The sequence below is a fragment of the Manis pentadactyla genome, chromosome 11 (genome assembly GCF_030020395.1).
Source record: "Manis pentadactyla isolate mManPen7 chromosome 11, mManPen7.hap1, whole genome shotgun sequence".
Lineage (NCBI taxonomy): Eukaryota > Metazoa > Chordata > Mammalia > Pholidota > Manidae > Manis > Manis pentadactyla.
The window spans coordinates 66,938,389-66,961,923 of record NC_080029.1 but is presented as its reverse complement, the minus strand read 5'-3'; the positions used below and the strand labels follow the sequence as shown (position 1 = coordinate 66,961,923).

At 36.3% G+C, this 23,535-nt stretch overlaps 1 protein-coding gene across 5 annotated transcripts in view; it reads left to right on the top strand.

The window, feature by feature from the left end:
• The window catches only part of ARHGAP5 (Rho GTPase activating protein 5), a 94,137-nt gene that overhangs the window by 5,493 nt on the left and 65,109 nt on the right, over nucleotides 1–23,535 (top strand). For all 5 annotated transcript variants that reach the window (XM_036881206.2, XM_036881208.2, XM_036881205.2 and 2 more), the window contains exon 2: nucleotides 3,256–7,143. In XM_036881206.2, coding sequence (XP_036737101.2) covers nucleotides 3,424–7,143 — 3,720 coding nt within the window. In that variant the 5' untranslated portion in view covers nucleotides 3,256–3,423. The remainder of the gene's footprint in view (nucleotides 1–3,255; nucleotides 7,144–23,535) is intronic.

Here is a 23,535-nt window from a genome sequence, read left to right as displayed (position 1 = left end):
TTACCAATTCCCATAGTATGATACATATAGCACATTGCCTTTTGTCTCTCCTCAGCTATGGTATTATAAAGCTTCTTAAAAATAGTGAGGAGAGTGCTATTGAGCCCTTTTTAAAAAGTCTGTATCTCCTTTCAAGTCTTTACCCCTTCCTGAGATTCCGGTTGTAATAATGAAAATAATTCAATGTCAGATGTCAAATAGTGTTCTTTTCCCCACTTCTCAGTCCTCCAGAGGGGATAAAGGACTCAGACCCTGCAAAGGAGGTTTGAGTATTGATAGCGCTGGCTTAGTGGATTTCCCTGTGTGTACCTTTGTACCCCCAAACCCTCTACATAAACCTAAGCAGATAGTAGCTAAGTGCAGTAAATACTTAATGGTTGTTTACATATATTGATAAAAATGAGATGACCTTTGGTTCTTCTGTTTTCACCACAGAGTAAGGAAATAGTCAAAGAGGAGTTTAAAATAGCTTTCACTCCAAGGACTCAGACAACAAGTTATTCGAGGAAAAAAGTGTTGATTAAATATGTTGGCAGTTAGTCTCTAGGAAGGTAAAAATGAGTAAAAGCACAATTACCTTCCCTGAGTGGAGCTTACGTAGCTCACAGGGTACTGCCTACTTGGACCCTCCTAGAAGTGCTTCCATTGAGCCTTCAAGAAATGCTGTTGATAAACCCATAATTTGTTGTTTATGAGCATAGTATATAGGTCTTGGAAAAAACTGAGCTTTTTATATTAGAATATTTTGCTATAGTAGACTTCATAGACCCATGGTAGTATGTGATTTTTGTTAACTGTGACTACAGCTGTGACTTCAGGATTCCCTAGTGGTTTAGGATCTGAGTGCAGATTGAATCCTTTAGTCATTAAATACTTGAGCATGCACTGTATGTTGCTATACTAGACTTAATAGACTTACGGTAGTATGTGATTTTGTTAATTGTGACTACAGCTATGACTTCAGGATTCCCTAGTGGTTTAGAATCTGAGTCTGCAGATTGAATTCTTTGGTCATTATTTGAGTTCCCACTGTATTTCAGGCACTGTTTTGGGTGCTTGGAATATGGTGGAAAAACAAGATCTCCATCCAAATAGTTAATCCTGAACCCTGCCAATACGTGCTTCCAGGTGTTCAAGTCAATGCATAAATTGTTGAAATTCTTAATAGATCATCTTTTCATTCATTTTCCTATACTCTTGTCTAAAGAATAGAAATGATGACTATTTAGTGTTCTTTTCAACCTTAAGATTGTGTTTATGTGGTCAAAACCCTGGTCAAAGCAAATATTATGGAATATGATTGTCCTACAGGTATTACTACATTGTTTAATTACTTAGCTATCTTACATGTGTTAAAGTGTCTTTTTCATTATGATTTTTACAGCATTGATAAATTTGTCATTGAGAATGTATAACATTAAGAAAAGTAATATACTGTATTCATTTTTTTAGTATACACTTAGTATTTTTATTAAACTATTCTAGGTAAGTTTACTTAAGATTGTGGAATATGTGATAATCTTTGGGGTTGGGTCTGTCTTCTCTCTCAAATACTTGTTTATAAGGGACATTTTATTTAAGATGGAGCATGATTGCAAAGGTCCTTCTGTTAGATGTTTAGAGTGTAATTTCTTTAATATTTGATTTGAAAAAGATGTCAAAATACAGTTAGATAATTCTGGCTGACTGTTGCAGATCACAGACTTCATTCTAATGGCTTACTTTTTGACTACAAAGTTTTGGGATTTTGAAATTTGAAATATATGTATGTATATTCCATAAATAAAAGAGCTTTTAAATTGTTAGCTGTGGAATCTTTGTGCTGTATTCACAAACTAATTTCTGCTTTTTCACTGTATAACTTTGTTATCCAGTTAATTCACTGTGTTCTTGAATTTGTAGATATTTGTAAATATCTACAAATACAGTAAGTAGTCCAGTTCTACGAAGTTTAGGTAAAAAATGTTAAGCATGGTGCAAATACTTGGTTTGACTGAATTAAGATTTTTATTTAATTTTGCTAATAAAAATTAATAGGATTGGATGGGACTGCCCTAATTTATTTTACTTCTAGTTATTTGCAGGTGATGTCAGTGGAGAAGCCAGGTATTTGGGACAGGTGGTAGTTCTTTTCTTACCTTTATTTTTTTCTTCATGTTCTTTATATTCTTTACTGTTTGTATACATGACTATGTATTTTCCCTATTTTGTGAAATTTTGACATGGTAGAAATGATCTGTTGCTTTTAATTCAACCTCAAAAGAATGTGAAAGATCTCCAAATAAAACTTTCATGAAAGATTCATTGCTTCCACATAAGTAACCTAAACATGCACTTCTTAAAGGTTATTTAATTTTGTTGGTATATCAAATAATTCTAAAAGATTGTCTCAAATATATAATCTTAAAATTATTCAGCTCGGTGCTACTCAAAATGTGGTCCATGAGCTCTTTGTGATGACTCTTAGGGGAAATGCAGAAATCAAGAACATTTAGAAACAATTTGACAGTAATTTTATATGTCTTGATCTAAGAAATTGGAGCTTGGATATTTAAAATTTTTCATTTATTATACTTTACAAAATCGGACTTGCAGATATGAAATAGTTGGTCTTCACCTTAGTTTGAGAAGGGGTGCTCTGTCATTTATATTAACTTCCCATTTATTTCTATTTCCCTATTAAGTATTTGAATGTCCTTAATTGTTCTGGGGCATAAAATTTGATAGGTCTCACAGGAGTATGTTGAAACTTCTTCAAAAATTTTTTTTAAATTCTAAAGTCTTGCTTAATTTGTATGAAATTCTATTTCAGGGAACAAGTTTTGAGGAGCTGTATAATAGAAGGCAGATTGTTTTTAGAAGTTGTAAAGGAGTTGTGACAACTAGTACATATTAGTTATCACAAAACATAGCCTCTAGTCACAGAAGGCAGGAAAATTGAGGGAGGTGGAAGGACTAGTTTCCCTCAATGAACAAGAAAGTTGTAGAGACAATGGCACTTTTGGTTAAACAGGCTTATTTTAAAGTTTATGAGACATTACATGTAAATTTTTGTGTTTTTTAATTGTTAGATTTGTCTTAAATTTTGAGGTCATTTTGCATTTCAACAAATCATAAAGTGTCTTTGTGGTGATTTCTTAAACATAACATTGTCAACTTGTGTGGTGTTTGTTATGAACATCTTTAATATGTATTTAATTCTATGTGTGTATCTTAATTTATGATTAAAATTTGTTCTTTTTCTCTTCTTTCTAGGAAGATGATTCATATGATCTTGAAGACCTTTCTGCACAGAAATGAGGGAAATACAAAGAACTAAATTTAGTTGCAAGATTTGGGATCTGTATTTTGAGATGATTTTATTTTCAGAATGAGAAGTATATCTGGTTACCTATATGAATGTAGAGACATGAGAAGAGAGATATGATGGCAAAAAACAAAGAGCCTCGCCCCCCATCCTATACTATCAGTGTAGTTGGACTCTCTGGGACTGAAAAAGACAAAGGTAACTGTGGAGTTGGAAAGTCTTGTTTGTGCAATAGATTTGTACGCTCAAAAGCAGATGAATATTATCCAGAGCATACTTCTGTGCTTAGCACCATTGACTTTGGAGGACGAGTAGTAAACAATGATCACTTTTTGTACTGGGGTGACATAACACAAAATGGTGAAGATGGAGTAGAATGCAAAATTCATGTCATTGAACAAACAGAGTTCATTGATGACCAAACTTTCTTGCCTCATCGGAGTACGAATTTGCAACCATATATAAAACGTGCAGCTGCCTCTAAATTGCAGTCGGCAGAAAAACTAATGTATATTTGCACTGATCAACTAGGCTTGGAGCAAGACTTTGAACAGAAGCAAATGCCTGAAGGGAAGCTCAGTGTTGATGGATTTTTATTGTGCATTGATGTAAGTCAAGGATGCAATAGGAAGTTTGATGATCAGCTTAAATTTGTGAATAACCTTTTTGTTCAACTATCAAAATCAAAAAAACCTGTCATAATAGCAGCAACTAAATGTGATGAATGCGTGGATCATTATCTTAGAGAAGTTCAGGCATTTGCTTCAAACAAAAAGAACCTTCTTGTAGTGGAAACATCAGCACGATTTAATGTCAACATTGAGACATGTTTTACTGCACTGGTACAAATGTTGGATAAAACTCGTGGCAAGCCTAAAATTATTCCCTATCTGGATGCTTATAAAACACAGAGACAACTTGTTGTCACAGCAACAGATAAGTTTGAAAAACTTGTGCAGACTGTGAGAGATTATCATGCAACTTGGAAAACTGTTAGTAATAAATTAAAAAATCATCCTGATTATGAAGAATACATCAATTTAGAGGGAACAAGAAAGGCCAGAAATACATTCTCAAAACACATAGAACAACTTAAACAGGAACATATAAGAAAAAGAAGAGAAGAATACATAAATACTTTACCAAGAGCTTTTAACACTCTTTTGCCAAATCTAGAAGAAATTGAACATTTGAATTGGTCGGAAGCTTTGAAGTTAATAGAAAAGAGAGCAGATTTTCAGTTATGTTTTGTGGTGCTAGAAAAAACACCTTGGGATGAAACTGATCATATAGACAAAATTAATGATAGACGAATCCCATTTGACCTCCTGAGCACTTTAGAAGCTGAAAAAGTCTATCAGAACCATGTACAGCATCTAATATCAGAGAAGAGGAGGGTAGAAATGAAGGAAAAATTCAAAAAGACTTTGGAAAAAATTCAGTTCATTTCACCTGGGCAGCCGTGGGAGGAAGTTATGTGCTTTGTTATGGAGGATGAAGCCTTCAAATACATCACTGAGGCTGATAGCAAAGAGGTGTATGGTAGGCATCAGCGAGAAATAGTTGAAAAAGCCAAAGAAGAGTTTCAGGAAATGCTTTTCGAGCATTCAGAACTTTTTTATGATTTAGATCTTAATGCAACACCTAGTTCCGATAAAATGAGTGAAATTCATACAGTTTTGAGTGAAGAACCTAGATACAAAGCTTTACAGAAACTTGCACCTGATCGGGAGTCTCTTCTTCTTAAGCATATAGGGTTTGTTTATCATCCTACTAAAGAAACATGTCTTAGTGGACAACATTGTACAGACATTAAAGTGGAGCAGTTACTTGCCAGTAGTCTTTTGCAATTGGATCATGGCCGCTTACGGTTGTATCATGATAGTACCAATATAGATAAAGTTAACCTTTTCATTTTAGGGAAGGATGGCCTTGCCCAAGAACTAGCAAATGAAATAAGGACACAGTCCACTGATGATGAGTATGCCTTAGATGGAAAAATTTATGAACTTGATCTTCGGCCAGTTGATGCCAAGTCGCCTTACTTTTTAAGTCAGTTATGGACTGCTGCCTTTAAACCACATGGGTGCTTCTGTGTATTTAATTCCATTGAGTCACTGAATTTTATTGGGGAATTTATTGGAAAAATAAGAACTGAAGCTTCACAGATCAGAAAAGATAAATATATGGCTAATCTTCCATTTACATTAATTTTGGCTAATCAGAGAGATGCTGTTAGCAAGAATCTACCAATTCTCAGGCACCAAGGGCAACAGTTGGCAAACAAGTTACAGTGTCCTTTTGTAGATGTACCTGCTGGTACATATCCTCATAAATTTAATGAAGCCCAAATAAAGCAAGCTCTAAGAGGAGTGTTAGAATCAGTTAAACATAATTTGGATGTGGTGAGCCCAGTTCCCACCAATAAGGATGTATCAGAAGCTGACTTGAGAATTGTCATGTGTGCCATGTGTGGTGATCCATTTAGTGTGGATCTTATTCTGTCACCCTTCCTTGATTCTCATTCTTGCAGTGCTGCTCAAGCTGGACAGAAAAATTCTCTAATGCTTGATAAAATCATTGGTGAAAAAAGGAGGCGAATACAGATCACAATATTATCATATCATTCCTCAATTGGAGTAAGGAAAGATGAACTGGTTCATGGATATATATTAGTTTATTCTGCCAAAAGGAAAGCATCAATGGGAATGCTTCGAGCATTTCTATCAGAAGTTCAGGACACCATTCCTGTACAGCTGGTGGCAGTTACTGACAGCCAAGCAGATTTTTTTGAAAATGAGGCCATCAAGGAGTTAATGACTGAAGGAGAACACATTGCAACTGAGATCACTGCTAAGTTTACAGCATTGTATTCTTTATCTCAGTATCATCGGCAAACTGAGGTCTTTACACTGTTTTTCAGTGATGTTCTAGAGAAAAAAAATATGATAGAAAATTCCTATTTATCTGATAACGCAAGGGAGTCAACCCATCAAAGTGAGGATGTTTTTCTACCATCTCCCAGAGACTGTTTTCCCTACAACAACTACCCTGATTCAGATGATGACACAGAAGCACCACCTCCTTATAGTCCAATTGGGGATGATGTACAGTTGCTTCCAACACCTAGTGACCGTTCCAGGTATAGATTAGATTTGGAAGGAAATGAATATCCTCTTCACAGTACCCCAAACTGTCATGACCATGAACGCAACCATAAAGTGCCTCCACCTATTAAACCTAAACCAGTTGTACCTAAGACAAATGTGAAAAAACTGGATCCAAACCTTTTAAAAACAATTGAAGCTGGTATTGGTAAAAATCCAAGAAAACAGATTTCTCGGGTACCTTTGGCACATCCTGAAGATATGGATCCTTCAGATAACTATGCTGAGCCCATTGACACAATTTTCAAACAGAAGGGCTATTCTGATGAGATATATGTTGTCCCAGATGATAGTCAGAATCGCATAATTAAAATTCGAAACTCATTTGTAAATAACACCCAAGGAGATGAAGAAAATGGATATTCTGATAGAACCTCAAAAAGTCACGGGGAGCGGAGACCTTCAAAATACAAATATAAATCTAAAACCTTGTTTAGTAAAGCCAAGTCATACTATAGAAGAACACATTCAGATGCAAGTGATGATGAGGCTTTTACCACTTCTAAAACAAAGAGAAAAGGAAGGCATCGTGGAAGTGAAGAAGATCCACTTCTTTCTCCCGTTGAAACATGGAAAGGTGGTATTGATAATCCTGCAATCACTTCAGACCAGGAGTTAGATGATAAGAAAATGAAGAAGAAAACCCATAAAGTGAAAGAAGATAAAAAGGTAAGTTTATGATCAGTAATGATTATAAAGATGCTTAATTTTGCCTTTAAAAAAATTATTGTTTAAAGATAATGGATTTGACATCAGAGAGAATTTAGGCTCCCTTATGTCATTCAGTAAATATAATTGGTAGCTCTCTCTTAATATTTTGAGAGGACAAATATTTGTGTTTTTTTGCATTTTGTGTTTTAAGTGGAGTAGAAATTTGATATCATAAAGTATAAAAATTCTTAGTGAATATGTTCATTTTCTTTACAGAAACCCAGATTGAAAGTGATTTTGTTCTTTCTCCATTTTTCTGAAAGCATCCCATTCGTCTCTTTTCCCCTTCAGACCTACCAGTTTTGCAATAATTTGATATATCTGTCTCACTCAGAGGTACTAATGCAATAAAAGTAATCATTTGTAGTCATGGAAATTAATTTTTCCAGACAGCTTCTCTGTAACTGGTGGTGTACTGCCTAAAGATAGGCAGAAAGGTTTCTGAAATTTGAATGTAGAATTCTAACCAAATGGCAAGTTTTTGTCTTTTGTATTTTCATTAATTTATCTGATGGAATTAAATATTAGAAACCTGCATGTGTATGCTATTAAAGTTGTATTTAATCATTTTTATTTTTATTAGATTTTTTTCACAGTGGTACTTTAGCTCCCTTACTTCCAATACTAATTGACCCTTGAGTATATACAAACTTTTCTTCAAGGTTTTTTATGGTCTTAAGATAAACCACACAGTAGGCTTTTATTCTATGTATTGATAATTCTTTATCAATTAAGTCTGTTGTTTTAATCAATACATATTTATGACAGCTGACTGCTGTATCACACCCAGTTAGATACAGATGTTTTGAGCGACCTTATTCTAGTTTTCCTCCATATCTAATTTCTGCCCATTACAGTTGGATAGACTTCATTTTCTGAGTTTAAGCTGCAGTATTTTCTTATTTTATCATTAATTGTTCTCTAAATTAGGCACGTAAACTATTTTGAAATAAGACTCATCTAAATTTATAGCATAAACTGTTTACCTCATAACACATTACTAAGTAAGTCTGACATCTCTTCATACTCATCCTATTATCACTAGAGTCCTCATTACACTTTTTTTCACTGCTGACATTGTTTTTCTCTTAATTTGCTTATTTTGATTAAACGAATGCTTATTAACAAAAATAAAGCATTCAGTCTATTTTTAAAAAAATTTTTATTAAGATATGATTGATATACACTCTTATGAAGGTTTCATATGAAAAAACAATGTGATTACTACATTTACCATATTACCAAGTCCCTACCCATACCCCAATGCAGTCACTGTCCATCAGTGCAACAAGATGCCACAGATGCACTATGTGCCTTCTCTGTGCTACACTGTTCTCCCCATGATGATACACAATGTGTATAAAACATAATACCCCTCAATCCCCTTCTTCCTTCCTCCACACCCACCCTCCCACACCCCTCCCCTTTGGTAACCACTAGTTCATTCTTGGAGTCAGTGTGTCTGCTGCTGTTTTGTTCCTTCAGTTTTGCTTCATTGTTATACTCGACAAATGAGGGAAATCATTTGGCATTTGTCTTTCTCTGCCTGGCTTATGTCACTGAGCACAATGAAATAACTCCATCCAGCTCTATCCATGTTGTTGCAATGGTAGGGTTTGTTTCTTTCTTATGGTCGAATAGTATTCCGTTGTGTATATGTACCACCTCTTTATCCATTCATTTAGTGATGGACACTTAGGTGCTTCTATATCTTGGCTATTGTAAAAAGTGCTGTGATAAACATAGGAGTGCATATGTCTTTGAATCTGAGAAGTTGTATTCCTTGGGTAAATTCCAAGGAGTGGAATTCCCGGGTCAAATGGTATTTCTATTTGTATTTTTTTGAGGACCCTCCATATTCCTTTCCACAATGTTTGAACTAGCTTACATTACCACCAGTAGTGTAGGAAGGTTCCCCTTTCTCCTCATCCTTGCCAGCACTTGTTGTTCTTAGTCTTTGATGCTGGCCATCCTTACTGGTGTGAGGTGATAATCTCATTGTGGTTTTAATTTGCAGTTCCCTGATGATTAGTGATGTAGAGCATCTTCTCATGTGTCTGTTGGCCATGTGAATTTCTTCTTTGGAGAACTCTCTCTTCATATCCTCTGCCCATTTGTTAATTGGGTTATTTGCTTTTTGGGTGTTGAGGCATGTAAGTTCTTTATATATTTTGGATGTTAATCCCTTGTCGGATATGTCATTTACAAATACATTCTCCCATACTGTAGGATGCCTTTTTGTTCTGTTGATGGTGTCCTTTGCCAGACAGAAACTTTTTAGTTTGATGTAGTTCCATGAGTTCATTTTTGCTTTGTTTTCCTTGCTTGAGGAGATGTGTTCAGGAAGAAGTTGCTCATGCTTATATTTAGGAGATGTGTGCCTGTGTTGTCTTCTAAGAGTTTTATGTCTTCTAAGAGTTTACATTCAAGTCTTTAATCCATTTTGAGTTAACTTTTGTGTATGGGGTTAAACAGTAATCCAGTTTCATTCTCTTGCATGTAGCTGTCCAGTTTTGCCAACACCAACTGTTGAAGAGGCTGTCATTTCCCCATTGTATGTCTATGGTTCTTTTATCATATATTAATTGACCATATATAGTTGGGTTTATATTAGGGCTCTCTAGTCTGTTCCAGTGGTCTGTGGGTCTGTTCTTGTGTCAGTACCAAATTGTCTTGATTACTGAGGCTTCGTAGTAGAGCTTGAAGTTGGGGAGCATAATCCCTCCAGCTTTATTCTTCCTTCTCATAATTGCTTTGACTATTCGAGGTCTTTTGTGGTTTCCCTATGAATTTTAGAACTGTTTGTTCCAGTTCGTTGAAGAATGCTGTTGGTATTTTGATAGGAATTGCACTGAATCTATAGATTGCTTTAGGCAGGATGGCCATTTTGAAAATATTAATTCTTCCTATCTGTGAGCATGGGATGTGTTTCCATTTATTGGTATCTTCTTTAATTTCTCTCATGAGTGTCTTGTAGTTTTCAGGGTATAGGTCTTTCACTTCCTTGGTTAGGTTTATTCCTAGGTATTTTATTCTTTTTGATACAGTTGTGAATGGAATTGTTTTCCTGATTTCTCTTCCTGCTAGTTCATTGTTAGTGTATAGGAATGCCACAGATTTCTGTGTATTAATTTTGTATCCTGCAACTTTGCTGAATTCAGATATTAGATCTCGTAGTTTTGGAGTGGATTCTTTAGGGTTTTTTATGTACAATATCATGTCATCTGAAAACAGTGACAGTTTTACTTCTTCCTTGCCTGAGTGGATGCCTTTCATTTCTTTGTGTTGTCTGATTGCCGTGGCTAGGACCTCCAGAACTGTGTTGAATAAAAGTGGGGAGAATAGGCATCCTTGTCTTGTTCCCAGTCTTAAAGAAATGGCTTTCAGCTTCTCGCTGCTACATATAATGTTGGCTGTGGGTTTGTTATATATGGCCTTTATTGTGTTGAGGTACTTGCCCTCTGTTCCCATTTTGTTGAGAGTTTTTATCATGAATGGATGTTGAATTTTGTCAAATGCTTTTTCATGTGATCATGTGGTTTTTGTCCTTTTTGTTGATGTAGTGGATGATGTTGATGGATTTTCGAATGTTGTACCATCCTTGCATCCCTGGAATAAATCCCACTTGATCATGGTGGATGATCTTTTTGATGTATTTTTGAATTTGGTTTGCTAATATTTTGTTGAGTATTTTTGCGTCTATGTTCATCAGGGATATTGGTCTGTAATTTTCTTTTTTTGTGGTGTCTTTGCCTGGTTTTAGTATTCGAGTGATGCTGGATTCATAGAATGAGTTTGGAAGTATTCTCTCTTCTACTCTTTGGAAAACTTTAAGAAGAATGGGTATTAGGTCTCCACTAACTTTGTTATAAAATTCAGTGGTGAAGCCATCTGGTACAGGGGTTTTGTTCTACGGTAGGTTTTTGATTACCAGTTCAATTTTGTTGCTGGTAATTGGTCTGTTCAGATTTTCTGTTTCTTCTTGTGTCAGCTTTGGAAGGTTGTATTTTCCTAGAAAGTTGCTCATTTCTTCTAGGTTATCCAATTTGTTAGCATATAATTTTTCATAGTGTTCTCTCATAATTCTTTGTATTTCTGTGGTGTCCGTAGTGATTGTTCCTTTCTCATTTCTGATTCTGTGTATGTGTGTAGAGTCTTTTTTTTTCTTGATAAGTCTGGCTAGGTTTTATCTATTTTGTTTGTTTTCTCAAAGAAGCAGCTCTTTCTTTCATTGATTCTTTTGTTTTATTCTTCTCAATTTTATTTATTTCTTCTCTAATCTTTATTATATCCCTCCTTCTACTGACTTTGGGCCTCATTTATTCTTCTTTTTCTAGTTTCATTAATTGTGAGTTTAGACTGCTTATGTGGGATTGTTCTTCTTTCCTGAGGTAGGGCTGTATTGCAATATACTTTCCTCTTAGCACAGCCTTTTGACTGCATCCCACAGATTTTGCGGTGTTGAATTATTGTCATTTGTCTCCATATATTGCTTGATCTCTGTGTATATTCGGTCATTGATACATTGGTTATTTAGGAGCATGTTGTGAAGCATCCATTTGTGGGCTTTTTCATTTTCTTTGAGTAATTTATTTCTAGTTTCCTACCTTTGTGGTCTGAGAAACTGGTTGGTACAATTTCAGTCTTTTTGGATTTACTGAGGCTCTTTTTGTGGCCTAGTATATGATCTATTCTTGAAAATGTTCCATGTACATTTGAGAAGAATGTGTATTCTGCTGCTTTTGGGTGTAGAGTTCTGTAGATGTCTGTTAGGTCCATCTGTTCTAATTTGTTGTTCAGTGCCTCTGTGTCCTTACTTATTTTCTGTCTGGTTGATCTGTCCTTCAGAGTGAGTAAAGTGTTGAAGTCTCCTAGAATGAATGCATTGCATTCTATTTCCCCTTTTAATTCAGTTAGTATTTGTTTCACATATGTAGGTGCTCCTTTGTTGGGAGCATCGATATTTATAATTGTTATATCTTCTTGTTGGATTGACCCCTTTATCATTATGTAATGTCTGTCTTTGTCTCTTGTGACTTTCTTGTTTTGAAGTCTAATTTGTCTGATACAAGTACTGCAACTCGTGCTTTTTTCTATTAGTTGCATGAAATATCTTTTTCCATCCCTTCGCATATAGATCAGTCTTGTTTTTTTTATCCATTCAGTGACTATGTCTTTTGATTGGTGCATTCAGTCCATTTATATTTAGGGTGATTATCAATAGGTATGTACTTATTGCAATTGCAGACTTTAGATTTGTGGTTACCAAAGGTTCAAGGTTAACTTCCTTACTATCTAAGAGTCTAACTTAACTCATGTAATGTGCTATTACAAACACAATCTAAAGGTTCTTTTCTTTTTTTTCCTCCTTTTTCTTCCTCCTCCATTCTTTATGTATTAGGTATCATATTCTATACTTTTTGTCTATCCCTTGATTGACTTAGGGGATAGTTAATTTAATTTTGCATTTGCTTTGCTTAGTAATTAGCTGTTCTACTTTCTTTACTGTGGTTTTATTACCTCTGGTGACAGCTATTGAACACTTCCGTCTATAGCAGTCCCTCCAAAATAGACTGTAGAGATGATTTGTGGGAGGTAAAATTCTCTCAGCTTTTGCTTATCTGGAAATTGTTTAATCTCTCCTTCAAATTTAAATGATAATCTTGCTGGATAAAGTAATCTTGGTTCCAGGCCCTTTTGCTTCATTGCATTAAATACATGATGCCACTCCCTTCTGGACTGTAAGGTTTCTGCTGAGAAGTCTGATGTTAGCCTGATGGGCTTTCCTTTGTATGTGATCTTATTTCTCTCTCTGGCTGCTTTTAACAGTCTGTCCTTATCCTTGATCTTTGCCATTTTAATTACTATATGTCTTGGTGTTGTCTTCCTTGGGTCCCTTGTGTTGGGAGATCTGTGGATCTCCATGGCCTGAGAGACTATCTCTTTCCCCAGATTGGGGAATTTTTCAGCAATTACCTCCTCAAAGACACTTTCTATCCTTTTCTCTCTCTTCTTCTTCTTCTTCTGGTACCCCTATAATGCAAATATTGTTCCGTTTGGATTGGTCACACAGTTCTCTCAATATTCTTTCATTCTTAGAGATCCTTTTTTCTCTCTGTGCCTCAGCTTCTTTGTATTCCTCCTCTCTGTTTTCTGTTTCATCTATCGTCTCCTCCACCGCATCTAATCTGTTTTTAATACCCTCCATTGTGTTCTTCAATGATTGGATCTCCGACTGGAATTCATTCCTGAGTTCTTGAATATCTTTCTGTACCTCCATGAGCATGTTAATGATTTTTATTTTGAACACTCTTTCAGGAAGGGTCACGAGGTCCATGTCATCTTTCTCAGGAGTTATATTAATTTTACTCTCAACCAGGTTCCTTTGGCATTTCATATTTGCATATGGCGCCCTCTAGTGTCCATAAGCTCTACTCTCTGGAGCTGCTCAGCCCCTGAAGCAATGTCAGGGTTGCAGGGGAGTGGTATTGGTGCCTAGGGGGAGGAAAGAGCTGTTTTCTGCTTCCCTGCCGCTATGCCTGTCTCCACTGCCTGAACCAGTAGGCCGAGCACACAGGTATAAACCTCTATGCTTTGCATTTGTAGTTGCTGTAGATCTTCTTTCTGGCTGGCCTAACGCCAGGGTAGGGTTTGCCAGTTTGTGAGCCAGGTGGGGCTGGCTGGGAGAAAGGTGCATTAGGCTGCCTATCACAGCAGGCGTTTTTGGAGCTGGGTAGCCAGCCAGGGAGTTGGAGCACCTGGAAATCATGAAAGTTCCCAACACGCTGGGCAGAATGCACCTGTACAATTCTGTGTACCTGTCCTTTCTTCTGAGCAGTAAGCTCTGTGCTATCCTTGCCCCTTTAGCAGCCCTCTTGGTAGGGGCTTCCTTGTTAGGAAGTCTCTCAGACTGCCCACCTTTTTTTGTCTCAGAGCAGCTGGATATGGATTCCTGCTTTCCACAAGCGTCTGAAATCTCAGTCTCTCCAGGAATTCTGCCTGTCTTAGTTTTCCAGTCCCCTAATCATGAGAGTAGCATGCAAGCACCATGAAATGTAGGTTTGTGCTCCCAGAGTATATCTCTGGAGTTAGGTATTCAGCAGGCTCAGGCCTCCACTCCCTCCCCGCTCCTTCTCTCTTCCTCCTGCCAGTGAGCTGAGGTGGGGGGAAGGGCATGGGTCCCACTGGGCCACAGCTCTTTTCTCCATGTGTATGCAGTCTGGCTCAGTCCTATTTCCTGTTGCTCTTTCAGGATCAGTTGTCTTAATTGTATTTTCTTATTACATGCGGTTTTAGTAGGAAGCCTCTCGCTCACCTCTCCGCCATCTTTAATCCATTCAGTCTTTTAAAACATTTTTTTGAAGTATAGTTGATAGTCAATCTTATATTGGTTTCAGGTGTACAGCATAGTGGTTCAACAGTTACCACATTATTAAATCCTTGCCCAACTAGTGCAGTTACTATCTGTCAAGATAGAAAGATGTTGTAGAATTCTTTGCTCTGTTCTCCATGCTGTACTACCATCCCCGTGACCATCTTATGATTGAGAATTTTTATGCCTCTTTATCACCCTCACCCTGCTCACCCACCCCAGTCAGTTCTCAGTGTCTCTGAGTCTGCTATTTTGTTCATTTTGTTTTGTTTTTAGATTCCACAAATAAGTGAAATTTTATAGTATTTGTCTTTCTCTGCCTGTCTTATTTCACTTACCGTAATAACCTCTAGATCCATCCATGTTGTTGCAAATGGCAGCATTTCTTTTTATGGCTGAATAATATTCCATTGTGTGTATGTACCACTTCTTTATTCATTCATCTATTGATGGACACTGGTTGCTTCCTTATCTTGGCTGTTGTAAATAATGTGGCAATAAACATAGGGTTGCTTATATCCTTCTGAATCAGGGATTTTGTTTTCTTCAGGTCAATTCCTACAAGTGGAATTACTGGGTCAAATGGTTTTTAGTTTTTTTGAGGGACTTTATACTGCTTTTCCACAGCAGTTGCACCAGTTGACATTGCCACCAACAGTGTATGAGCGTTCCCTTTTCTCCACATGGTCACCATCACTTATTATTTCTTATCTTTTGGATAGTGGCCATTCTGATACTGGTGTGAGGTGATACCTCATTGTAGTTTTGATTTGCATTTTCCTGATGATTAGCAATGTGGAGCATCTTTTCATGTGCCTGTTGGCCATCTGTATTTCTTCTTTGGAAGAATGTCTGTTCAGGTCCTCTGCCTATTTTTTAATCAGGTTATTTATTTATTTATTGGTGTTGAGTCATATGAAGTCTTTATATTGGATGTTAACCCCTTATCAGAAGTGATAAACAAAAATATGCTCCCATGCTATATGTTGCCTTTTTTGTTTTATTGATGGTGCCCTTTGCTGTACAGAATATAGTTTTACATTTTAAATTGTCTTCATTTTTTGTGTGTGTGTTATTTTTCCACATTTGATCTACTTAATTGTTTTGGTAAATTTTTGTTTTGATTTTATTTAGAGAACATAGTTGTGGGCAGAATAAAAGGAGCTCTTACATACCCTTCACTGAAATTACCAGCAGTTTAAATTTTACCCCATTTGCTTGAGCTGTATGTATGTGTATTAGGTTTGTTTATTTGTTTTTGAGCTTTTCAGATTAAGTTGGAGATATTGGACTCTTTTTGCTATTAATTACTTTATTGTTTATTTCCTAAGAGCAAGAACATTCTACATATATTTTTCGTTGTTTTTTCTCACAGTTGTATTTTTCCATATTGTTCTATCATCTTTCAAATTACAATTTTATGCATTTGTAGTTTTCCATTTAGCTAATTGAATCAAAACTGATAGATAGGTTAGGCTTCCAAGTTTTTAGTTTTGCTGTCCCTTTTCACTGTAGTGGTCAATTTGCATAAAAGTGTTCATTTTGTGTTACTTCTTTAGGGGAAATGTACAGCAGTGGAATCTCTAGATTCAAAAGACATGAATATTTCAATGACTGTTATTACTATAGCTCTTTTAATTTCTTAACCATGAGCACTGTGAAGGGAAGGAATGCCAAATTTATATTACTATTTTGAAATTTTAACAGTCCTTAATTTCTTATAAGAGTAATAGTAATTACTAGTAATGGTTCCTAATTTCCTATTAAGTTTATTAATTACAATGTTCCATTCTCATGCCTGATTTGTCCTACCTAGTTACTTAATAATAACTACCTTTTATTGATACTAAAATTCTTGTTTTACATCTCTTAAATGTGGATATGTCTAACAATGTCATGTCATAACTGAGTAACACAAGGTTTTTTCCTTTATTTTTAACAGGTATATAAAGTGGTGCTGTTGACAATCACTGGCATCTTAAATTTAATGGCTATAGTAATTTGCTTAACTTTTATTATTATGCATAGCCACAGAGACAAATGGGGACTAACATCAGACCTATAATCCCTTTTCCCTGCTTGCAAATAGCTCATGTATTTGATTCCACTCAATAAAAGGTATAATGTACCTTTCTTCGTTTGGTGTCTGTCCTTTCCTCACTTGCACTGAAGTGGTGAGTTGTCTGATTTGTATTTAAAAATTTCCTTTTAGTTGATGTAACTCGCAGTAGGCTCAGCTATCTTACTTTGAGAGCTACCTTACAATTTCAGTGCACTTTCATGTAACAATTCTTAGATTCATGTTATGATACTTGAACTCTTAAAATTAAAAAAGTAGTAGTTTAGAGCTTTTAGATCTATAAATAGTTTTTAAATAAGTGTCACATTTAAGTGACACTTTAATGTTTGGTTTCTGGACCTATGGTTTTAAAAAAGATAAATATGGGTTACAATGTAACTTCATTGATGCGTTTTTGTACCAGAGTTACATTTAGGGCTTTATGTTTATATAGGCAGAGTGAAATGGCTTGAATCTCTTCAAGGCTAACTGTGTAACAGTTATGCATGGTATTTTTCCTTTAAGCATTACAGAGAGATCAGATTAAAAAGATAATAAAAATATTAACAATTACATGTCAACAAATTTGAAAGTTTAAATGAAGTTATCAAACTCTTAGAAAAATATACTTTACTGAGGCAAGAAAGCTTTGAGTAGTCCCACAACTATTAAATTGCGAAGTGGCACTTTAGTCTTGCTGCAAAAATACCAGGCCCCTCAGATAATTTTACAGGAGACTTTTCAAGGAGCAGATCATTCCAATGTTCGACAAACTATTCCAGAAAATAGAAAGCAGGAGAATACATAGTTGAACTCATTCTCTGGAGCCATGTATACTTAATTCCAGGACCAGACAAGGACAGTATAAGAAAAGAAAGTTATACCCCATTTTAGTTATAAATGTGCATGAAAAATCCTAAATAAAATACAGGTCCATAGACCCTTAGCTGCAATATTGAAATCCAGTTACCTCTGAAAACTTTTTTTTTTTTTAAGAACTTGACAGCACTACTTGATTTTGACCTGTTCTTTGTGGCAAAACCTAACTTGAACTGATGTGAGCTTATTTCTAATCATTGTTCACTTTATTTGGAATGGATAGCCTTACAGTTCACTGCAAAAATATTAATGTTATTTGAGTACAGAGTGCTGATGCACAATTTGCTGCAGTTGTTACATCATAAACTTTTTAAAAATCAAATGTACATCACAGTGGTTCAACAGCCCCCCTTCCCCTCCCACCACCCCTACCCACTCTCCTCGCCCTTGGTAACCACTAGTCACTTCTCAGTGTTTATGAGTGTAATGCTGTTTTGTTCCTCTGTTTTGCTTTGTTTTTAGATTCCACAAATAAGTGATAGCATGGTATTTGTCTTTGTCCGCCTGTCTTACTTCACTGAGCATAATACCCTCTAGATCCATCCATGTTGTTGCAAATGGCAGGATTTCTTTTTACGGTGGAGTAATAATCCGTTCTGTATGTGTACCACATCTTTATCCATTCATCTCTTTGTGGACATATCTTGGCTATTGCAAACAGTGCAGTGATAAACATAGGGGTGCATATATCTTTTCTAATCGGATTTTTATTTTTTTGGGTAAATTCCTAGGAGTGGAGTTACTGGGTCAAATGGTATTTCTAGGTTTAGCTTTTTGAGGAACCTCCATACTGCTTCCACAGCAGTTGCACTAGTTTGCAGTCCCACCAACAGTGTAAGAGGGTTCCTATTTCTCTGCATCCTCGCTAGCATTTGTTGTTTCTTGTCCTTTGGATAGTGGCCATTCTAGCTGGTATGAGGTGATATCTCATTGTGGTTTTAATTTGCATTTCTCTGAGGATTAGCAATGTGGAGCATCTTTTCATGTGACTGTTGGCCACTTGGAGAAGTGCCTGCTCAGGTCCTCTGCCTGTTTTTTAATTGGGTTATTTGTTTTTGGGGTGTTGAGGCATATGAGTTCTTTATGTATTTTGGATGTTAACCCCTTATCAGATGAGTCACTTACGAATATATTTTCCCATACTGTAGGATGCCTTTATGTTCTGTGGATGGTGTCCTTTGCTGTACAGAAGCTTTTCAGTGTGGTGTAGTCTCACTTGTTCATTTTTTATTTTGTTTCCCTTGCTCAAGGAGATGTGTCCAGGAAAAAATTCTTTATGTTCAAGAGATTTTTGCCTATGGTTTCTAAGAGTTTTAGCATTTCATGACTACATTCAGGTCTTTGATCCATTTGGCGTTCTCTAATAATTCTTTATATTTCTGTGATATCTGATTATTGTTTTTTTCATTTCTGGTTTTGTTTATATATGTATATTCTCTTTTTTTTCTCCATAAATCTGGCTATGGGTTTATCTGTTTTGTTTATTTTCTCAAAGAACTACCTCCTGGTTACACTGATTTTTTTTTTTCTATTGTTTTTTTATTCTCCATTTTATTTCTTTCTGCTCTGATCTTTATTATGTCCCTCTACTAACTTTGTTCTCCTTTTTTCTACTTTGTGATTTTAGACTGTTTATTTGGGATTGTTCTTGTTTCTTGAGGTAAGCCTGTATTGCTATGTACTTTCCTCTTAGAACTGCCTTTGCCATGTCCCACAGATTTTGGGCTGTTCTGATTTGTTTTCATTTGTCTCCATGTATTGCTTAATTTCTGTTTTAATTTGTTCATTGATCCATTGATTATTTAGAAGAATGTTGTTTGGCTGCCATGTGTTTGTAAATCTGTCTTTATGGTTTTTTTGTGTGTAATTTATTTCTAGTTTTGTACCACTGTGGTCTGAGAAGCTGCTTGGTACAATTTCAGTCTTTCTGAATTTATTGAGGGTCTTTTTGTGGCCTAGTATGTGATCTGTTATAGAGAACATTCCATGTACACTTGAGAAAAATGTGTATCATTTTGCTTTTGGATGGAGTGTTCTGTAGATATCTTTTAAGTCCATTTGTTATCAGTGCCTCTGTTTCCTTATTTATTTCTGTCTGGTTGGTCTGTCTATTGATGTGAGTGGTATGTGAAAGTCTAAAATGAATGTGTTGCAATCTATTTCCTCCTTTAATTCCGTTAGGTTTTTTTACATATTTAGATGCTCCTGTGTTGGGTGCACAGATATTTATAATGGTTATATCCTCTGTTGGACTGACTGCTTTATTGTTATGTAATGCCCTTTTTCTCTCAGTACTTTGTTTTGAAATCTATTTTGTCTGATACAAGTACTGCAACTCCTGCTTTTTTCTCCCTATTATTTGCATGAAATAACCTTTTCCATCCCTTTACTTTTAGTCTGTGTATGTCTTTGGGTCTGAAATGAGTCTCTTTTAGGCAGCATATAGATGGGTCTTGTTAACTTACCCATTCTGCCATTTTCTGTCTTTTGATTGGTGCATTCAGTCCATTTACATTTAAGGAGATTATTCATAGATATGTACTTGCAATTTTATTGTTTTCTGGCTGTTCTTCATCTTTCCTACCTGTTCCTTTCTTCCTCTTACACTTTCGTTATTAATGGTTTTCTTTAGTATTGTTTAGAAACTTGGGTTTCTTTTTTTATTTATTTTTCTGTGTGTGTATTTATGTATTTATGGTAGTTAGTTGTGGTTACCAAAGGTTTCAAGGATAGCTTCTTTACAATAGTGTATCTTAAATTACTGAGTACTCTGTTTCAAACACAATCTAAAGGTACTTTTTTTCCTCTTCCTCCACATTTTTCATATTAGATGTCATAATCTGCACTTTTTGTGTATCCCTTGACTGATTTTGTGTATAGTTGATTTTACTTCTTTTGTTTTAATTTCATTCTTGCTTGGTTACTAATTGGTCTGCTGCCTTTACTGTGGGTTTATTTTCACTGGTGAAAGCTATTTAGCCTTAGGGACATTTCCATCTACACCAGTCTCTTTAATATATCCTGTAAGGCTGGCTTAGTGGTGATGAATTTCTTCAACTTTTGTTAATCTGGAAATTATTTAATCCCTGCTTCAAATTTAAATGATAATCTTGCTGGTGGAAGATTCTTGGTTGGAGGTCCTTCTGTTTTAGTACATTAAATATATCATGTCACTCCCTTTGGACCTGTAAAGTTTCTGCTGAGAAGTCTGCTGATAGCATGATGGGGTTTCCTTATAAGTAATCTTTTTTTCTCTTCCTGGCTGCTTTCAGTGCCCTCTCTTTGTCCTTGATCTTTGTCATTTTGTTATTGTCAATTATTACATGTCTTGGTATTATCTTCTTGGAGTTCCTTTTTTTTAGGGGCTCTCTGTTCTTCCATGCCCTGAGTGTCTATTTCCTTTCTCATATTGGGGAAGTTTTCAACAATTATTTCCTCAGAGACTTCTATCCCTTTGTCTCTTCTCCTTCTGATACCCCTATTATGCAAATAATTTCATTTGGATTGGTCACATACCTCTTACCATTCTTTCATTCCTAGAGACCTTTTTCCTCTCTGTCCCTCAGCTTTATTTTGTTCCTGTTCTCTAATATCTCATTCAGTGTTTTCTCTGTCTATAGTAATCTACTCTTAAATCCCTCCATTTATGTTTCATTTCAGATGCTGTATTCTTCAGCTCTGATTTAGCTTTTTTCCTGGTCTTCTATTTCTGTGTTGAAGTTCTTGAGACCTTGAATATATTTCTGTAAATCAGTGAGCATGTTGATGACTTTTATTTTGAAATCTTTATCAAGAGGATTGGTGATCTCTGTTTCATTTAGCCTTCTTTCTGGGGTTCTGTCTTACAGTTTTGTTTGGGTCAAATTCTTCTGTCTGCTTATTTTATCAGGGATTCTGTGTTTCTTCCTGTGTATTAGATGTCTCTGCTATGTTTTCTGGTCTAAAGAGTAACAGTTTTATGAAGAAGGTGTGCTATAGTGCCCCGAAGCTCAAGATTCTTTACTGTCTAGTGCCTGGTTCTATTTTGTGGGCCTGAGCTGTATGCGTGCTGTGGACGGGTCTGCTTTTCTGTCTGGTTTCTGTAGTGGCCTAAGTCTGCGTGGGTAGTTTGCTGCCTTTATGATCAGATGATCAGCTCAGGAATGTCTGTTGAGGTCACAATGGGTGGGGCTACCCTCTGCTGGCCTGCAGCAGTGGCAGGGCTGCAGGGTTAATGGGGTGTCCCCTCCAGACGTGCAGCACCAGGTTTGGACATCTGCAGGAAGGAAGGAGCTCTTGGGGCACCTTCTCCAGGCACCTCTCCAGTTGGGTTGAAATGGAGTCAAGCAAGCTGGGAGAGTCTCCCTCTGCCTGCCAGGTAGCAAAGTCTGATGCTTCTACTGGGCCACATGGGTTGTCTGTAGGCAGTATGTGCAGGGAGGAGCCTTGGGGCTACATTTCCAGTAAAGGGGGATGGAGCAGCTCAGGCTCCCATGAGTTCCTGATCTGTTGGGCTAAGGAAGGGCTAGGAGGCATCTTCCACCTGCCCTTTCTCCTGAGGAGAAAGTTCTGTTCCACTGCTGGCATGTCTTTCAAACTGCCACCTCTGTTTTGGGTCTCCAGACTGGCAGAGCATGCCTGCCTTCCACACTCACTGGAGTCTCAGCCTCTCCGAGTGTTCTGCGTGCCCCGCCTCACTAATCACCAGAACCCAATGTATTGTGGCTTCATGCTTCCTGATCATATCTCCAGAGCCAGGTGTGCAGTGCTCCTGGGTTCCTCCCCCCTCCCTGCTCCATTCTTCTTTCTTCTGCCTGTAGGCTGATGGGGGTGGGGGGTTGAGGGAGGGCTTGGATCATGCTTGATCTTGGCTTTGCCTCCTTACCCTTTTCTTTGTGATCCTTTCTTCCTCAGGTGTAGGGGGTCTGTTCTGCAGTCTTCAGGTTATTTTCAGGTCTAGATGCATTTGCTGTATTTTCCTCTTTTATGTATTTTTGGAAGGAGGCTTCTGTCTTGCCTTCCTATTCTGCCATCTTTAATCCTCGGGTCTCACGTCATAAACATGTTTTGTGCTGTATATTATGGTTATTTAAAAATTTCTGAATTCTAAAGCATCTAGTCTCAAGAGTTTTAGATAGGGGATTTTGGACATAAAATAGCAGAAAGTACATTCAACGGTATTATAAGTCACTTGATAAAACTTAAATTCATGGGAAAACTAGTGTGAACAGAGGAGAACTTTCTTAACTTGAAAAAAACTCTACAAATACACAAATGATATTTACAATAAACATTATCCAAATGGGGAAATGAATTCCCTTTTCAACCAGGAGCAAGATGTTATGTACCCACTGTCACTACTTCTATTCAATATTATACAGAGATCATAAAGCATTAAGGTAAGAAAAATTAAAAACATGAGTATTGCAACCAGGGAAACAAAATTGTCATTAATAGTTGATATGATTGTCTCTATAAAAGCCAGAAAGGATCTACAGATTATTTTTTATAATAAAAGTATTAATTAAAGAGTTAGAAAACAGCTCCATTATAGACCAATAATCAAAAGTATGTTATAGCTCTTTACATTACTAATTCACAACTTGAAAAAGCAGAGAAGACACCATTTTCAAAAGCGTGGCATATTATTAAGTGCCTAGGAGTAATTATAGTATCATGCAAACCCCTGTGTTGAAAAGTATAAAACTTTATTGAAAGACATTAAAGAAGACCTGAATGGGACATTGTGTCTTCTTATGCATGAATATGACATATCCTAAAGAAATTGTTGCTCTTAAAATGATGTCTAGATTCATTGTTCCTTCATTTGAAGTGTCAGAGTTTTCAAGAAATTTCACACACTGATTCTAATCCAATTATGGAAGAGTGAAGAACCTAGAATAGCCATGACACTTCTGAAGAAGAAAGGCAAAGTGGAGTGGTGGTGATGTGTATGTGCTTATTCTATCAGATAACGTAAAATCTCAGTATTTAAGAAATGTTGTATTGGCCCAGGGATATGCATATTGACCTATAGAATAGAATAGAGAGCCCTAAAACA